At 44.9% G+C, this 14,137-nt stretch overlaps 6 protein-coding genes across 6 annotated transcripts; 3 read left to right on the top strand and 3 right to left on the bottom strand.

The window, feature by feature from the left end:
• Window positions 1–62: 62 nt before the first annotated feature.
• ASPWEDRAFT_188617 (GFA family protein) lies at window positions 63–731 on the bottom strand. Its single transcript, XM_040832236.1, has 2 exons — window positions 419–731; window positions 63–355 (listed from the first exon to the last, which is right to left on the bottom strand). The coding sequence occupies exons 1-2, from the start codon at window positions 539–541 to the stop codon at window positions 143–145; spliced, it is 336 nt and encodes a 111-aa protein (XP_040693658.1). The 5' UTR covers window positions 542–731; the 3' UTR covers window positions 63–142.
• Window positions 539–2,245, top strand: ASPWEDRAFT_144336 (zinc-binding alcohol dehydrogenase family protein). Its single transcript, XM_040829463.1, has 3 exons — window positions 539–1,176; window positions 1,226–1,343; window positions 1,396–2,245. The coding sequence occupies exons 1-3, from the start codon at window positions 922–924 to the stop codon at window positions 2,085–2,087; spliced, it is 1,065 nt and encodes a 354-aa protein (XP_040693657.1). The 5' UTR covers window positions 539–921; the 3' UTR covers window positions 2,088–2,245.
• A 1,500-nt stretch (window positions 2,246–3,745) lies between these two features.
• Window positions 3,746–5,026, bottom strand: ASPWEDRAFT_33326 (NmrA-like family protein). The gene has a single exon (XM_040833759.1). It carries the CDS (start codon window positions 4,942–4,944, stop codon window positions 3,988–3,990), a length of 957 nt encoding a protein of 318 aa, XP_040693656.1. The 5' UTR covers window positions 4,945–5,026; the 3' UTR covers window positions 3,746–3,987.
• A 179-nt stretch (window positions 5,027–5,205) lies between these two features.
• On the top strand, window positions 5,206–6,612 carry ASPWEDRAFT_33325 (Zn(II)2Cys6 transcription factor). The gene is made up of 3 exons (XM_040833758.1): window positions 5,206–5,463; window positions 5,531–5,996; window positions 6,052–6,612. The coding sequence occupies exons 1-3, from the start codon at window positions 5,273–5,275 to the stop codon at window positions 6,583–6,585; spliced, it is 1,191 nt and encodes a 396-aa protein (XP_040693655.1). The 5' UTR covers window positions 5,206–5,272; the 3' UTR covers window positions 6,586–6,612.
• A 3,772-nt stretch (window positions 6,613–10,384) lies between these two features.
• On the bottom strand, window positions 10,385–12,479 carry ASPWEDRAFT_122563 (uncharacterized protein). The gene is made up of 5 exons (XM_040829162.1): window positions 12,209–12,479; window positions 11,857–12,118; window positions 11,614–11,805; window positions 11,157–11,551; window positions 10,385–11,097 (listed from the first exon to the last, which is right to left on the bottom strand). The coding sequence occupies exons 1-5, from the start codon at window positions 12,329–12,331 to the stop codon at window positions 10,678–10,680; spliced, it is 1,392 nt and encodes a 463-aa protein (XP_040693654.1). The 5' UTR covers window positions 12,332–12,479; the 3' UTR covers window positions 10,385–10,677.
• Window positions 12,480–12,874: 395 nt separating this feature from the next.
• Window positions 12,875–13,876, top strand: ASPWEDRAFT_33322 (uncharacterized protein; the record flags this gene model as incomplete). Its single annotated transcript, XM_040833757.1, has 2 exons — window positions 12,875–13,567; window positions 13,640–13,876. The coding sequence occupies exons 1-2, from the start codon at window positions 13,145–13,147 to the stop codon at window positions 13,871–13,873; spliced, it is 657 nt and encodes a 218-aa protein (XP_040693653.1). The 5' UTR covers window positions 12,875–13,144.
• Between the last annotated feature and the right edge of the window lie 261 nt (window positions 13,877–14,137).

Here is a 14,137-nt window from a genome sequence, read left to right as displayed (position 1 = left end):
CACCCCGAAGCCATCCTACACGGTCCTTGGTATATATCTCAATCCTAGGCTTCAATCTCGTTTCATGCAGGGTGAAATCATCCACTGTTCCGGTACGCAGCATACAATGCCCCGGGAACCTTTCACTGATGCGGTACATGAGTCAGCCACACGTAGAACAAAAACAATTTGTCATTGCCTTGCCAGAGGCTATGGTTTTCGACTGGGTAAACGACTTGAGTGTTTCTTGGCCACGTAGGTGTTTTATGTGTGTGTCTGCCACAATGAAATTGGTGGCGAACATGGATGCGGTGATTTTGCGGCAGTCCACACAATGGCAGGTGAATGTGCCGATTAGGCCTGGGCCTTGTGTTGGCTGAAGTTTTTCCATCACATAAGCGGGATATATTAGACGGAATATATGCTTGGGAGAACCTACAAAGGCCAACTGTACTGCGCCACAGTAGCATGTGGCAGTCGCCTGGCCTTCTTTTGACCAGCCATCATCCGCGCCCCCGGCAACAGGTATGTAGGGCTTAAAGTTATCTCTTGCGGCAGCCATGATTGAACTTCTTCGAGTTTGAACGGGTGCTTTGTCGTAAAGTTGAGAGACTTGTGCTTTGGCTTATAATTCATTCTGGTGGGAGATTACAAACCGGTGTCCCGGGTTCCACTGGTCTCCCACTCACTCTCCCACTCTCCCACCGGTCTCCCATCACTGGCACGTCGCTTAGCAGTTAATATGCCATTTATGACGCAAAAGATGAGATAAAAGCTTTCTTAACTGTTTTGAATGAACAAGGGGATTTATAAGCCAATTCACTATAAATATTTTTCTTCACCCAAGGCAATTGTGCGAGCTGGTTATGAACGTCTGCCTTCGACTGTACCCGGAAGCTATTAGTTCAACTTACTCAAAGTCGAATACCCAAATTGCGAATCATGAAGGAGGCTATCAATCTGGCAGGCCCGACCGTAAAGATTGTCGAGAGCACGATTCCTCAGCCAAATGAGGACCAAGTTCTTATCAAAGTGGTCGTTTCTGGGTCGAATCCCAAGGACTGGAAAGTCCCAGACCTTGCAGCTTCTGGGGACAGCACTTTGGACATGATGATTGAGGCCAAGAAGGGAGTGAACCAAGGAGACGATGTTGCCGGTGTGGTTGAAAAGGTCGGATCTAGAGTGGTTGAGTTCAAAGTGAGCCGTCTAGACTAGTTATATTTGTCTGAGCTAACTTTTTACCAAGCCAGGCGATCGCGTCGCAGCATTCCACGAAATGTGTACGCCCGGCGGCTCGTATGCTGAGTACGCACTGGCGTGGAGTCATACAACTTTCCATCTTCCTAAGCACACCTCATTTGAAGGTGCGCTAATGCAAGAACATTCATATAGATCATAACTGACCAAGATTCACAGAAGCCGCAACAATCCCTCTTGCTGCCTTGACTGCCGCTGTGTCCTTGTATGCACACCTTCAATTCCCACCGCCGTGGAACCCTGCAGTAAAACCAACCCCATTCATCGTTTACGGCGCAAGCACGGCTGTTGGCTCTTACGCGATTAAATTGGCGCGCAACAGCAACATCCATCCAATTATTGCCATTGCAGGGAAGGGATCACAATTTGTACGGGGCCTCCTAGATCAAAGCAAAGGAGATACGGTGATCGACTATCGTGAAGGAGCAGGAGCAACGATCAAGGCGATAAGAGACAGCCTTGTACTGGCAGGACATTCTACTGTGCACCACGCACTTGATACCGTTATCATTACGCAAAGCGCAGAAGTCTTAAAGCAGTCGGTCACTCCGGGCGGACAGGTTGATTTTGTATTGCCCAACGACCTGGACGTCTCACCTGCTGTCAAATCGATTACTTCTGTGGGATCGGTGCACAGGCAACCTGGGTTTGGTAATGATGAGGAACTAGGATTCGTTTTCTCTCGGTATCTTACGAGAGCATTGCAAAATGGCAGTTTCTCCGGCCATCCTTTCGAGGTTAGGCCGCGAGGCCTCGAAGGTGTTGAGAGAGCCTTGAAAGACTTGAAGGCTGGAAAAGCAAGCGCTATCAAGTACGTTTTCCGCATTGCGGATACTCCAGGGATTGTTTAGCGCAGGTTACGTTCAGGGCTTGTTGAGTATTCAGTCATCACGAGGCTCTTCAATGGACGACAGATTTCAGGTCATTTTCATTCACCAATCTTAGTCTTCAGTAGTCTTCGACCTAAACCCCTACACATTTTAAGAATATCATTATTATTGCACCATGGGCAAACACGGATGGCCATACACAATACCATTATTGACGACGACTAACTTGAATGGCAAGGGCTGGCTCCTAAAATAGTACATTTGGTACCTAGAAACATATATTTCAAATTCGAATTATCATAAAACTACTCATCACCTCAGTCCTCTTATCCATTCTCTAACAAGTCTTGAATAAGTCGAAACTGTCTCGATTATACGTCTATCTTCGTATCTGGCGGCAAAGATGAGTTTTGCTAGGACTATTGCAAGAGCATAGTCCCTTTCTTCACTGGGTCAAGCCCTGGGTTAGAGTCGACGGAGATAGTCTGGCCTAAAGTTCAGACAGCAATTAAAAAATAATACGGAAGTCCCCACTGCTAGGATTTCTGTGGCACCTAATCCCCCGCGAAAGACCCTCTTCCGCACCGCGACTACGTCCTTCTCCTCCTATGATTCCTCCATACTCTGTTTGACGTGGATTTAAACAGCTCCCTGGACAGATGGAATCTTTCTTGTAAAGCAATCACACAGCTTCATCGCAGAAGAAGCTGGGTCAGATTGATCAATGGATCTGGGTAAGCTTACCGCTCCTAGGGGCTCTCCCGCAAGAGCATGGTCACAGTCGGATTACATACTACACAATGTTTGGCCGACCGAGTACACTTGAATAATCGTATCCGGAGGGATCTAGTAGTAGTTATTTGACTACTTTTTTAGTTCGACATTTACTCGTAGGATTTCTACGCTGCCATTGCTCAAAAAGAGAACAAAAACCATGGACATGTTCCAAAAGAATTCACGTGAACAAATCTAGTTACCGAAGAACGCGAAGGCAGGCACCAATCCAGCCACGTTATATGTGTTTGAAACCATGTTGAATCATTTAGAAGCAGGACCAAAGAGGCATTTCGGTAGCAAATTTCTTCCTGGGCATTTTTGCCACTCAGAGTCCACAACTTCTCTGCATCAAAGGCGTCAAGCTTTTATCCAAACCCTTTTATGGATGTAGTCATTTAAAAAAAACCATGATCGACCTGCGTGAAATTGATAGCCCATTTTCCACTCGTTCAACTGCCATTACTCATATACTTACCGTTAGGCGCGGGGTCCAGGATCGCAGCAAAAGTAGTCGCGCAGCCCTGCTCAATGTTCTTTTCCTTCGGCATTTGGAGCTGCTTGTTTTCAAACATAGATCCCACAATTGGCCACTCTGCTGGATCTACTCCAGACAGACCCCCGGGTGCAGGTAATACGAATATATTCCCTTCTTCTCCATTTTCCTGGCAAATGCAACTGCAAATAAAATATTTGCTGCCTTGAATTATCCGTGAGCTATTCAAGCGTTATAGGTCTTCCCGTCGAAAAGATTGTAGTTGTCGAACATAATTTGAGTAGGCTGGTACATGGCACTGGATGAATTCCCGAGGTGAGCGCTACCACCAAAAACTTCACTTCACAACAAGGAGGTTGGTGAGCAGGAAATGAGCAATAACTGCTGTCATCAGATCACTAATTTAAATCAGCTCCATATTACTCAGCGTTCTGGATTGTTATTCTGCACCCCACATAAAAGCTAAAGCAGGTATCATTCCCACACGCCAATCTGTGAAAGTCCTATTCTAAACGGTCATTGTTTGGCTAGAACTGATATCTTCGATTATTGATTTCTTTGCTTATGAGCCAAATAAATATAGATTTCCTGTTTTCCCAATACATGCAGCTTGATTTACCCAGATAGACCACTATTTTTCAATATATGATTTCAGCCCTCAAGTAAAGCCCTCAAGCTATCAGCAGGTGTACGCTTCGGAGCAGCAAGCTCCAGGATCTCCTTGCTGGTCGTTGAAGTCGAGCATTTCCCTTCCCACGCCGTCTCCGGGGCCTGCCTGATGGAGTAGATGACATTCTTCGATTGCCTGGTGGCCGCGTACTGATACTCATATAGCATGTCGATGAATGAAACATCCTTGTAGCTAACGTTTTTGACGGGCCTACCAATGTGCTGCTCAACCATTGCGACAATTTGAATTCCAGTGATATCCTCGGGCCCATTCAAAACGTATTTGGACTTGTTATGCGCAGAAGTGTCGTCCTGGGACAGGAGATGGGCTGCAATAACACCAACTTCGTCAGGATCGACAAGGCCGACGGGTGCATCCTCTGACGTCATCAACCGAAGTGTATCCTGCTCTCCAGTCTTGCGGTATTTCTTGATGAATTCCGCAGCGGGGGCCAGGATGAATGGCGAGAAGACGTTCGGCTGAAGAGAGGTCCACTGCAAATTATCGAACTCGGGTGAGCCGAGCAGAGCCTCGATGGCCCAGTGCTGGCGTGCATAGTAGGCAGGGCAGTCCGGGCGGACATTTGCAGCCGTGGTTGAGATCCGCACGATATATTTGACGCCGGCGTTGAGGGCGTTGAGGTGGAAGGTCGACTCTTCGGCAAACTGGTTGGGCTCATTGTGCGATGCAATGAATGCTCTAGCAACTTGGTGTTCGCGGAGCCAGTCGGCGGTGATCTCAACCCAGTTCTGTTCAATCACTTCAACTCCGGCTCTTTTGGCAAGGGCTTGTGCCACTGGACTGTCCGAAGAGCGAGTGAGAGCAATAATGCGGTGCTCGGACAAAGTGCTGCTGGATTGAAGCAGCTCTGGCAATGTTTGGGCGACGGCTCGGCCGGTATTGCCGGTGGCACCAACGATGAGGATGGAAGGAGTCATGGCTCTGAGGTATGACAGAATTCACACTGAGCTACAGGCCAAATATTGGGGGGTTCAGACATATTTATGCGTTGCTTTTGCCTTGTAATTTATTCCAAAAATCTTAATGATTAGAAATTCTAATAGGTAAGCGTTCGAGAGTCCTGATTTCGCAGAATTACTAACCCGGCGGGAGGCCGGTGGGAAGCCGGTGGGAGCCGGGCAGGAGGTCAAGGAGTTATTTGACAACCCGAACACCCATGCGAACCTCAGCAAGGCCCACTCTTCCTCTGATTCCAGACCATTTTTGAAGAAACGCTGGTTGCCAGGGCCGATTTTACTGATGGAAATGTTCGGCAGCGAAATCGACCTCATTCAGGGTCCCTCGGACCCTTTCGCGTACGACGCGTTCCAGTGTCAATTTCCTGGCTGCAATGCAAGGTACCGGCGCAAGGAGCATCTAAAGCGCCATGAAGCATCAAAACACACCCAGCAGCAGGTCTTTCCCTGTTCCATCTGTGGTCGCCAATTTACACGAAGGTATCTGTGTGCTTTCACTTATCCTTCCTCAACACCAAAACCCTGACTGTAGAACGTTGCAATTTAGTGATACACTTCAACGCCATGTTCGAAAACAGCATAAAATAACAGAGCCTCTAAATCGCGCGCGCCGAGCTTGTGTGAGTTGCCATGCAGGCAAGAGCCGGTGCGAAGGGGGTGTACCATGTGAAGAGTGTGTTCGTCGCAACATTCAATGTTCTTTTCAAGACCATGCCAGTGTTGCAGAAGAGCCATATCCCAGTTCCTTGGCCCCACCTTCATCATCTCTAAACCATGCAAAGTCACAACTGTATTATTGGGAGAAGAGGAAGCAGTACGTTCATCATTATTTTGAGGTATTCCACCCCTGCTGGCCATTCATCCATAAAGGATCGTTCAATGTACGCCAGGAAACCCCACTACTGCTACACTCAATAGTAGCTATAGGCATGTGGACCATGGGAGAACGGTCTGCGCAGTCTGCGGCAATGGAGCTTCATGGTAAACTTGATTTTGCTATTCGGGATCAAAGGGTACATCATATCACTGATCTGCAATGCACTTGTTTGGCTGACGCGTAAGTTATAGGAGAAATGGGATGCCTCAGAAGTAGAGGGGCCTGGCAGCACTTGCTTCTGGCCAATAGCGACGTACCAGGCTATCCTTCTACACGTGATCTTCTCTATTCTCACGAAAAGTGAAAGTATTGTCAACCTTGACCTGAAGGTGTCTATTTCCGCTGCGCATTTACTATTACTCAAATCACTTGTTGGAAGCTGTCGAAGACTGGGCATGTTCTTCTATCCGAACATGCTCGCCAGGTATAAGGAAGCAGACCTGCCCTCATTTGTCTGGGTGGGTGTCGAAGAAATCAAGCGATTCAACATAACACTGTATAAGCTTTGTGTGAAATTGAGCAACGCAAGTCTAGAAGGCAGGCCCTTACTACCTGCCAGTGAACTTCAGTTCCCTCTGCCAAGCAATGATCCCTTGTGGAATTCCGTTGGAAGAGACGAATGGGAAGCTAATATAAAGGAAGAGAATTCAGTTTCCTTGAGTGACAACATTCAGGCAAAATGGATTTCCAAGTTTGCAGATGTATTAGAATTCCTTGGCTTATAACTCATTGATATTGGATGATTACTGGTGAACTGAGCGCTAATTAGATATTAGTAGTAGTAAAAGCAGTAGACCTCTTCTTCCTGACTTCCTGCTATAGCGACTTCTAAATACATATTGCTATGCAGAAATATGCCTCAACTTCCAGTGTCTGCATGGCCAAGGTTCAGACAGAACTTAGATCAGTGCGGTCCTGTATACCATATTAAGGGTTCTAAGGTGCGTTTTATCCTTTAGCAGATCGTGCCAAACTATTAATACATAGTCCATAATATGAAGGCAATTGGTTAGGCATTTTTAAAATACAGAGAACTGCAATGTGTTGTGTTTTATGTGTAGCTGATAATAACTAATAGTACTTCTATATATCTAGCTGCGATACAGTATCACGATATTTCTAAAAATTCACTTGTGTATTTAAGAATCTGGTATTTTTTACGTCACCACTAACTATGCTCTATTTCACTTGATAAATCTCTAATTTCACAAGGCCATATTGAACCAACTAGCAAGTTACTGTTGTTTACTTCAAGTGTGAGATGAACCTCCTAGCATATATCAATAGGTATCAAATCACACCCCAAATCACTCCCTCTTAAGGTCGCTCGATGGGCCATGACAAATACTTGTGATAATATATCGTGGGAAAAAAGGGATTGTGAATGTAGATAACCAGACCGTAGTTAGGTAGTCCAAACCATGTAATTTTCAAAACATCGTTTTCTCAACAGAGACTGCCCGGTGGTGTACGAGAAGTAAAATCCGAACTTATCACCGCTCAGTATTTATGATAAGACTTGTGCATGGAGTACATCCCATCACCTACCACGCTCTGGACCAATATGATGATAGTCATCTGGCTTCATTAGATTTTCAGGTAGGGGCGTATTCGCCTCGATCGGTCGATCACAAATTGAAATCTTGCTGGGCTCTTATCTGAATTTTTATTTATGCCATGAACTATCTGTCTACTTCCAAGCTCATATCAGCTTCTTATAATATAATATCAAGAGCAATCCCTTACCATTACATCAATCCGAAGAAGATAAGACTTCCATACCATGATGATACAGATAGCCAAGTTATTTCTCCTATTTCTATCAGTATTCGGATTATGCATCTTTTGGGTAATGCCCACAATTTTGGATCTGTCCAGATATTCTTTGAGCAATCTTGGCGAAAGAAGTTCATAGGATCAAGTTATACCGGACTCCCTCTTCTTGACCAGGGTCTATCAATTCTCTTCCTGATGTATATAACAGTCAGTGATGCAGAAGTGTCTCTTGAGAGCTTGCAGATATTTGGTTTTTTGGGGGGAATATCACTGGCATGGATGTTGACCGCACTTGAGAACTATCGAACAAAGTCATGGAATCAAGTTGCAATGGGGTACGTATCATCCTCTTTAATCCACTTCCTTGCCCACGGCTACCTCACTGACTATGGTAATATATTTATCCTGGGCTGTTCTAGCCTGTTCACGGGGTTTGCCATAAGTCTTCCCTTATACCTTGCGCTCAGCCTTTCTTCAGCTAGATCGCCTCGGCAGACGAGACTCCTGCAAATAACCCACGGATATCCTACGCGTTATACGGCTATATCATACTGTTTTTCTACTTGCCCATGATTCTGCTCACAGTCACCCCATCTGTGGGCCTCTCTGCAAGTCTCAGACAGCATGCTATCATTCTGATGAACAGCTGCCCAATTCTGATCGTGCCAACAATTTTACTCGCATCGCTACGTTGTGGAAAAGCCTCTACACTATCTTCTGCCAAACCGCATCTTGATTTTGTTTATGCATCCACCCTCGTCTGTGGCGCTGTGTTCCATGTTCCACCCATCCTTGCATCTGTAGCCATGAGTGAAAGCGCGGATCAATTCCTGAAACAAGCCTATCAACCCTGGGGAGAATGTTCATCCCATGTCTGTCATGGAGAAGACCAGTTAATTCTTCGCTGATGGAGTTGACCGTGTTCATGTTTCAGTGGGTCAATAGAATCCGCCCTTCTGCGATATTGTCTTGGAGCATAGCATTATACATTGATGAATGTCACCAGGTCAAAATAGAGTTAGCTATGCAAACCTTTGTCTCACTGTGCTGGGCTTGTCGATTAGTGTAGGCCCTTATGCTGCAGCGGCGAAGCTACTTGATAAGAAGAAGAAGATGTCAGAGCTGGCATCATATATGCACAAAAACAATTGATTTTATTATGTAACCGGTTATCCAATGCCGACGACCTGATATGACTGAGTATGCGTGAGGAGGAGTGGTGGTTGGCTCATTTCCCAGCCTGTTTTGACAATCAAAAAGACTTACAGGAACTGTCACATCAATCGCGTACGGTGCCGCACATAGTAGTATGGCTCTTGCCATGCTAGTGCCGGTGGCTTACTGGGAAACTGGTCGAAGAAATTTGTCCTTTGTCTTTGAAATACCTTTTGCTGTGTGAGGTCAGAGTTGTGGCAGTTTACCCTTAACTTTGATTATTTAAGATTTAGACTTGCCTTATAAATAACGGATATTCAATCACAGTTTTTCCCACAATAATTCGTATGTACGGGTGGTCTTATTTATTAGCCAGTTTTATAGTGGAATGTGAAATTCACACTCAATTGGTTTGTTGCAACATCTTTATAAGACCTTTTCCTTCTGAATCAGGGACTGTGATGGTATACATGAGTCGCATATTTATCAGTTTAATTTTTTTTCAGGCTATTCCAACACTGAATTGGTTGATTCATGACGCATGGAGTAATACGCGGTGGAATACAGACGATATATGGGTTCGATGCGAGAAAATAAACTCTGGGAGTCGTAATTAGGACCGTGGAATGATTGACTCCGTAACTGTCCATACTGTGCAAAAAACCCTCGAGCGTCCAGTCGGGAACTGGGAATTCTTCCACCACGAGGCTATCGTTGGTGAAGGAATATACATGCTCAATCAGTGCGTTGACCCAGATCTGCGGGATTGGATGGGAGTGCACGTCAATGCAGTAGCTCTTATCAATATTGTAATGGCAATCTACACTCTGGAGCCCATCAAGGATTGCTAACAGGTGGAAAATAGCTGCGTTGAAAATCAACCGCATGTCGCCTCTGAAAGCTGTGCAGATTATTTCAGATCTGAGACCGAAAATTAGTGGACATAGTGCCTGACTAAATATTTTTTTCCTGTCCGTGTATCAGCACTCGGCTAATTAGTGGTCAACTATAACTCATGCGGCATATATTAATTGCCACACTAGTATTGCGGTCTTTCTCATAATCACGCTGCCGGGTTTACCTTTGGGCTACCTCAGAATTAATGTTTCGCTATGTTTATAGATACAGCAGAATGTACTTCAAGATTGTTTGAATTATGTACGATGGTATATTGAAGAAGGTTCCCGAATTAACAATTTCCATATCTTGGACTGGCATTTTTTTCTATTGGGGTACGACATGCCTTCGATGCAGCCAAGAGCGGTAATTCAATTTACTTTGTCTACCCCTCATCTTCTTCCACCATTCGATCATTATACAACATCGGGTCATATACCTAATGAAGCATCAGATAGAATATTGATGTAAGTGATATAATCACATTAAGCGCATACATGCATGAAGCTCCTTCTTAGGAAAGAGATAGGGCATCCGTGGCGTTCTTGTTGGCAGCTGGCTACTGCCCAAGTACTTTTCCAGTTTTCGCTGACTTATCCAAAAAAATGTCGTGTTGGGGAAACCATCGAAAGATTGGCATGTCGGGATAGCGAAGTGCCGACGAACGCCACGGATCTCCTATCTCCTTTCTAGTCCAGAATTTAGATAGCTTCTTGTGTACAAAACATTGCGTTCTCCTACTAATATCGACTGTCTAGCCCGTTGCCCAGCTATTCTACTGAGTATTTAAATAACAAAAGGAGTGTTGCCATGGCAGTGAAATATGGACATTTATGACTCGAAATCAGAAAAATATAGCTTTAATGCCCACAAATGTATCTATCTCAATGTGCAGCACTCCCTGCAAACTTGATGAAATAATGAGCTGACCATTACCAGAAGGTATATCAAAAATCCATATCGTATCCAAAAGCAGGAAAATATGCATATCAGGTGGAGTTATCGGCGCATGACCAGGCAGCTGTACCCCCAGCTTTCTTGTAGCTGTCCATAATGGTCACAACGGATCCATAGGTGCCTCCAATCATCAAGAAGAATCCGGTAACTATGACAAAGATGCACCAGCAGACCATAGCGATCCACCTTAGTGATCGCTGACCTCCCCTGCCATGTGTCCAGTTATCATATAACCACATGCCTCCCATTGGCTGGAAACACATTGGGGTACCAAGTAGAGCACCAACAAGAGAAACAAGATCACTAAATACCGGAATAGCACTAGCAATGACATACGCAATCAAGGCGATGCCGATGGTACAGCTAAGCCAGACCATCCAATGGGTCAGAGTGTTGGATGCTAAGTGTCGTGAGCCATGTAGAAGTCGGACGAAAATGTACTTTGCTGTGATCTCAAATAATGTCAGTATCGTTTGAGCCATGTTTGCCTTTTAGAGCGATAAATTCTTACGTGGATAAATAGTAAGGTACTCGCCAATAATCCTGGAATGGCAAATCCATAGCTAACTTTCTTCAAGACTGGGCCAGCAGAGCCAAGGGCTGGGGAAGAGACATAGGACCCGCAGTAATAGTAAATAACAACACCAATCGCAATATAAAAACAAGTCATAAGGGATTGGCAGAGTATCATCGATCGATTATAATGATGGGGGGCCCGCATCTCTGCCGCGATGGAGAAGAAAGCTGGTGTACCGGCGTACGCAAAGACAAGGGTCGATACGGCACCAATGGCATCAGCAAATGAGGCATCGCTATTCACAATCTTGTAATCAGATACCCAGACGGTGTCTTTTGGCGCCGCGGAGGGACGATCTTGGAGGCCGACAGCGATGGTGACGATCATGACTGGTGACAAACAGACAGACAGATTAGATCAAATCCACAGAAAGGTAAAAGAGAAAACTCACTTGAGGTAATAATACAAGCCAAACCAACCCAAGCCATCCAGGAGATACGGCCTAGCGTCTGAATACTACCTAGGATACATGCTACAATCGCAGCAACAGCAACATAAACTGCGGTGCAAACCGCATGATCTGAGACTGCGTTTAAACCGATAGAAAGGCCCAACATTCCCGAGCCGGCAACGAACACCCACCCTGTCAGCGTCAGCAAGTGACACCCATGCTAGTCTATGTTGTTCAACTTACAGAGACAGAACGCGCCTCCGAGAAGAATCCTCCCAGTGGGACCGAGTAACAGTTGACCAACATCGTCAATGCCGTAGACCTCAGGATGCCGAAGCTTGAAAGTACCGACAATATAGTTGGACCAGGAGGTGATACCTGCAATAGCGCATAAGCAAATCACACCTGGGACTATACCCAGTGCATCAAAAGCAACTGGGATCGAGAGCACGCCAAGTCCGATTTGGGTTTTTAACATCAGCACAGTTGTTCCTAGCCATCCTACCTAATAAGTACCTGAAATGTTAGACCGATGAAATAGAAACAGAAAGAAGTTTTTGTGTAGATAAGGTAGTTATCGAATATGTATACATACATTGCGGTAATTCGGACCCTTTTCCGTGATTTCTCCAAAGACGGCATCATGTTGACCTTCGGTATATTCTTCGAGACGCGAAGTCACAGGTGATAAAGACTCTTCCTTTTTTTCCTCCGGCATGTTGAGAAATATAGTTATGAATGTATGACGTATAATATATGGTGTATCATGTATAATGTATAAAGGCTTGGGGGAAAAGGATATTTGAGAATTCGAGAACGAAAATATTTGAACAATCAAAGAAACTTTGAGAAAACCCGGGCCACGCACCGGGACTCCAGACCGGCACGGGTTTTCGCCCGTGTTATTATAGTTTTCCCTTTTCAATTCTATGCCTGAGCAGACCAAGACATTTAAGGTTAATTTTACGTACTACGGCGGTTTAATTTCGCTTTACACCCCAGATTCGGACCAACAAATGACGATCTTTTCCCCGCACTTACTCAATAAGCACCAATAAAAAAGATGCCTAGTTTTGTTGAAATGCGGGGTAGATACAAATGACAGTCTGGGGAAGTAGTTCCACTTTTTCAATTATCTTGGTGCTGCCAATGACCTCACATCAGACTGATGACAGTCTGGCCGCACCTTGAATACAGAATGTGATCCTGATTAATGGCGCGGATAATTTCACCCGGAGATGCATCCTTCCCAGTTTTCCCCAGTGTATATATAGAGTTTACTCTGTGAGAGCTTTTTTAGGTAAGTAAATTAACCCTGAAGTCCACACTTCCCTCTCTATCCCTCCCCTACCATACCTTTGAGAGGGCCTTGGTCGATTTCCTTGACGTTGCATCGCAATACTCCCGCTCAGTCTTCTAAATCACATTGTGCGTAGTTACTATCAACTAGTGGCGAGGATAGTCTAATTAATCCCTCATCTTTAATAACACAAACCCAAAAAGCTATAGCAAATACTGATTTATGCTAAAGATGATGGCCAAGGGGAAGATGATGGCCAAGGGGAAGATGAAGGCGATTATGATGGAGATAATGCAGATGAAAGAGATGGTGGAGATCGAGATGACCAGCCTGATGATGAACCTGATGATAACAATGAGGATGAAGATGAGGATAATAAGGACGAAGAGGATGATGACGGTGGTGGAGATCAAGATAATAAAGAAGATGATCAAGACCCAGACCAAGATGAGAATCAAGGGGATGATCAGGAAGAAGGTCAAGACAATGATCAAGATAATGACCAAGACGATGACCAAGATGTTAAGCCTGGTGATGAGGGTTATGAGCAGGACCAGGACAATAGTAAGGACAATGAGGAAGATGATGGCGAAGATGATGGCGAAGATGATGGCGAAGATGATGGCGAAGATGATGGCGAAGATGATGGCGAAGATGATGGCGAAGATGATGGCGAAGATGATGGCGAAGATGATGGCGAAGATGATGGCGCTGATGTTGATGAAGATGGTGACCCTGAGGATGAGAATGATATTGATAATAAGGACAATGAGGAGGACAATGAGGAAGATAATGATGCAGCCAATAAGTATAATGAACAAAACAACAAGGAAGATAATAATGAGGAACAGGAAGAAGAAGAGGAAGAGGAAGACGAAGAGGGAGAAGAACAAGAAGGAAAGGGGGCTATTAGCCAAGGGAAGGGTAATGAGAAGAATCAATAAGAACCCAAAGCACTAAAAGAGAGGTCGAAACATACTGAAGGAAAGGAAAAGGACAGATACATACTTGACCTCTTTAATCTGAAGGAGGATGAAATTGAAGAGGACCCTATGATTAGGTCAGTTATATAAGGTCTGTCAGCATCTCTTAATGAACCTATCATGACTGCCTTTACTGATTCTAGGAGGGATCTCTGGTGTTATATAAGAAAGTATAATCAGTCCTGAGTTGTAATATATTAAGAATATATTGGACTTTGTACTTATAGCATACAGGATGTAT

This window comes from Aspergillus wentii (genome assembly GCF_001890725.1).
Source record: "Aspergillus wentii DTO 134E9 unplaced genomic scaffold ASPWEscaffold_1, whole genome shotgun sequence".
Lineage (NCBI taxonomy): Eukaryota > Fungi > Ascomycota > Eurotiomycetes > Eurotiales > Aspergillaceae > Aspergillus > Aspergillus wentii.
This window is presented reverse-complemented; position numbering and strand designations above follow the sequence as displayed.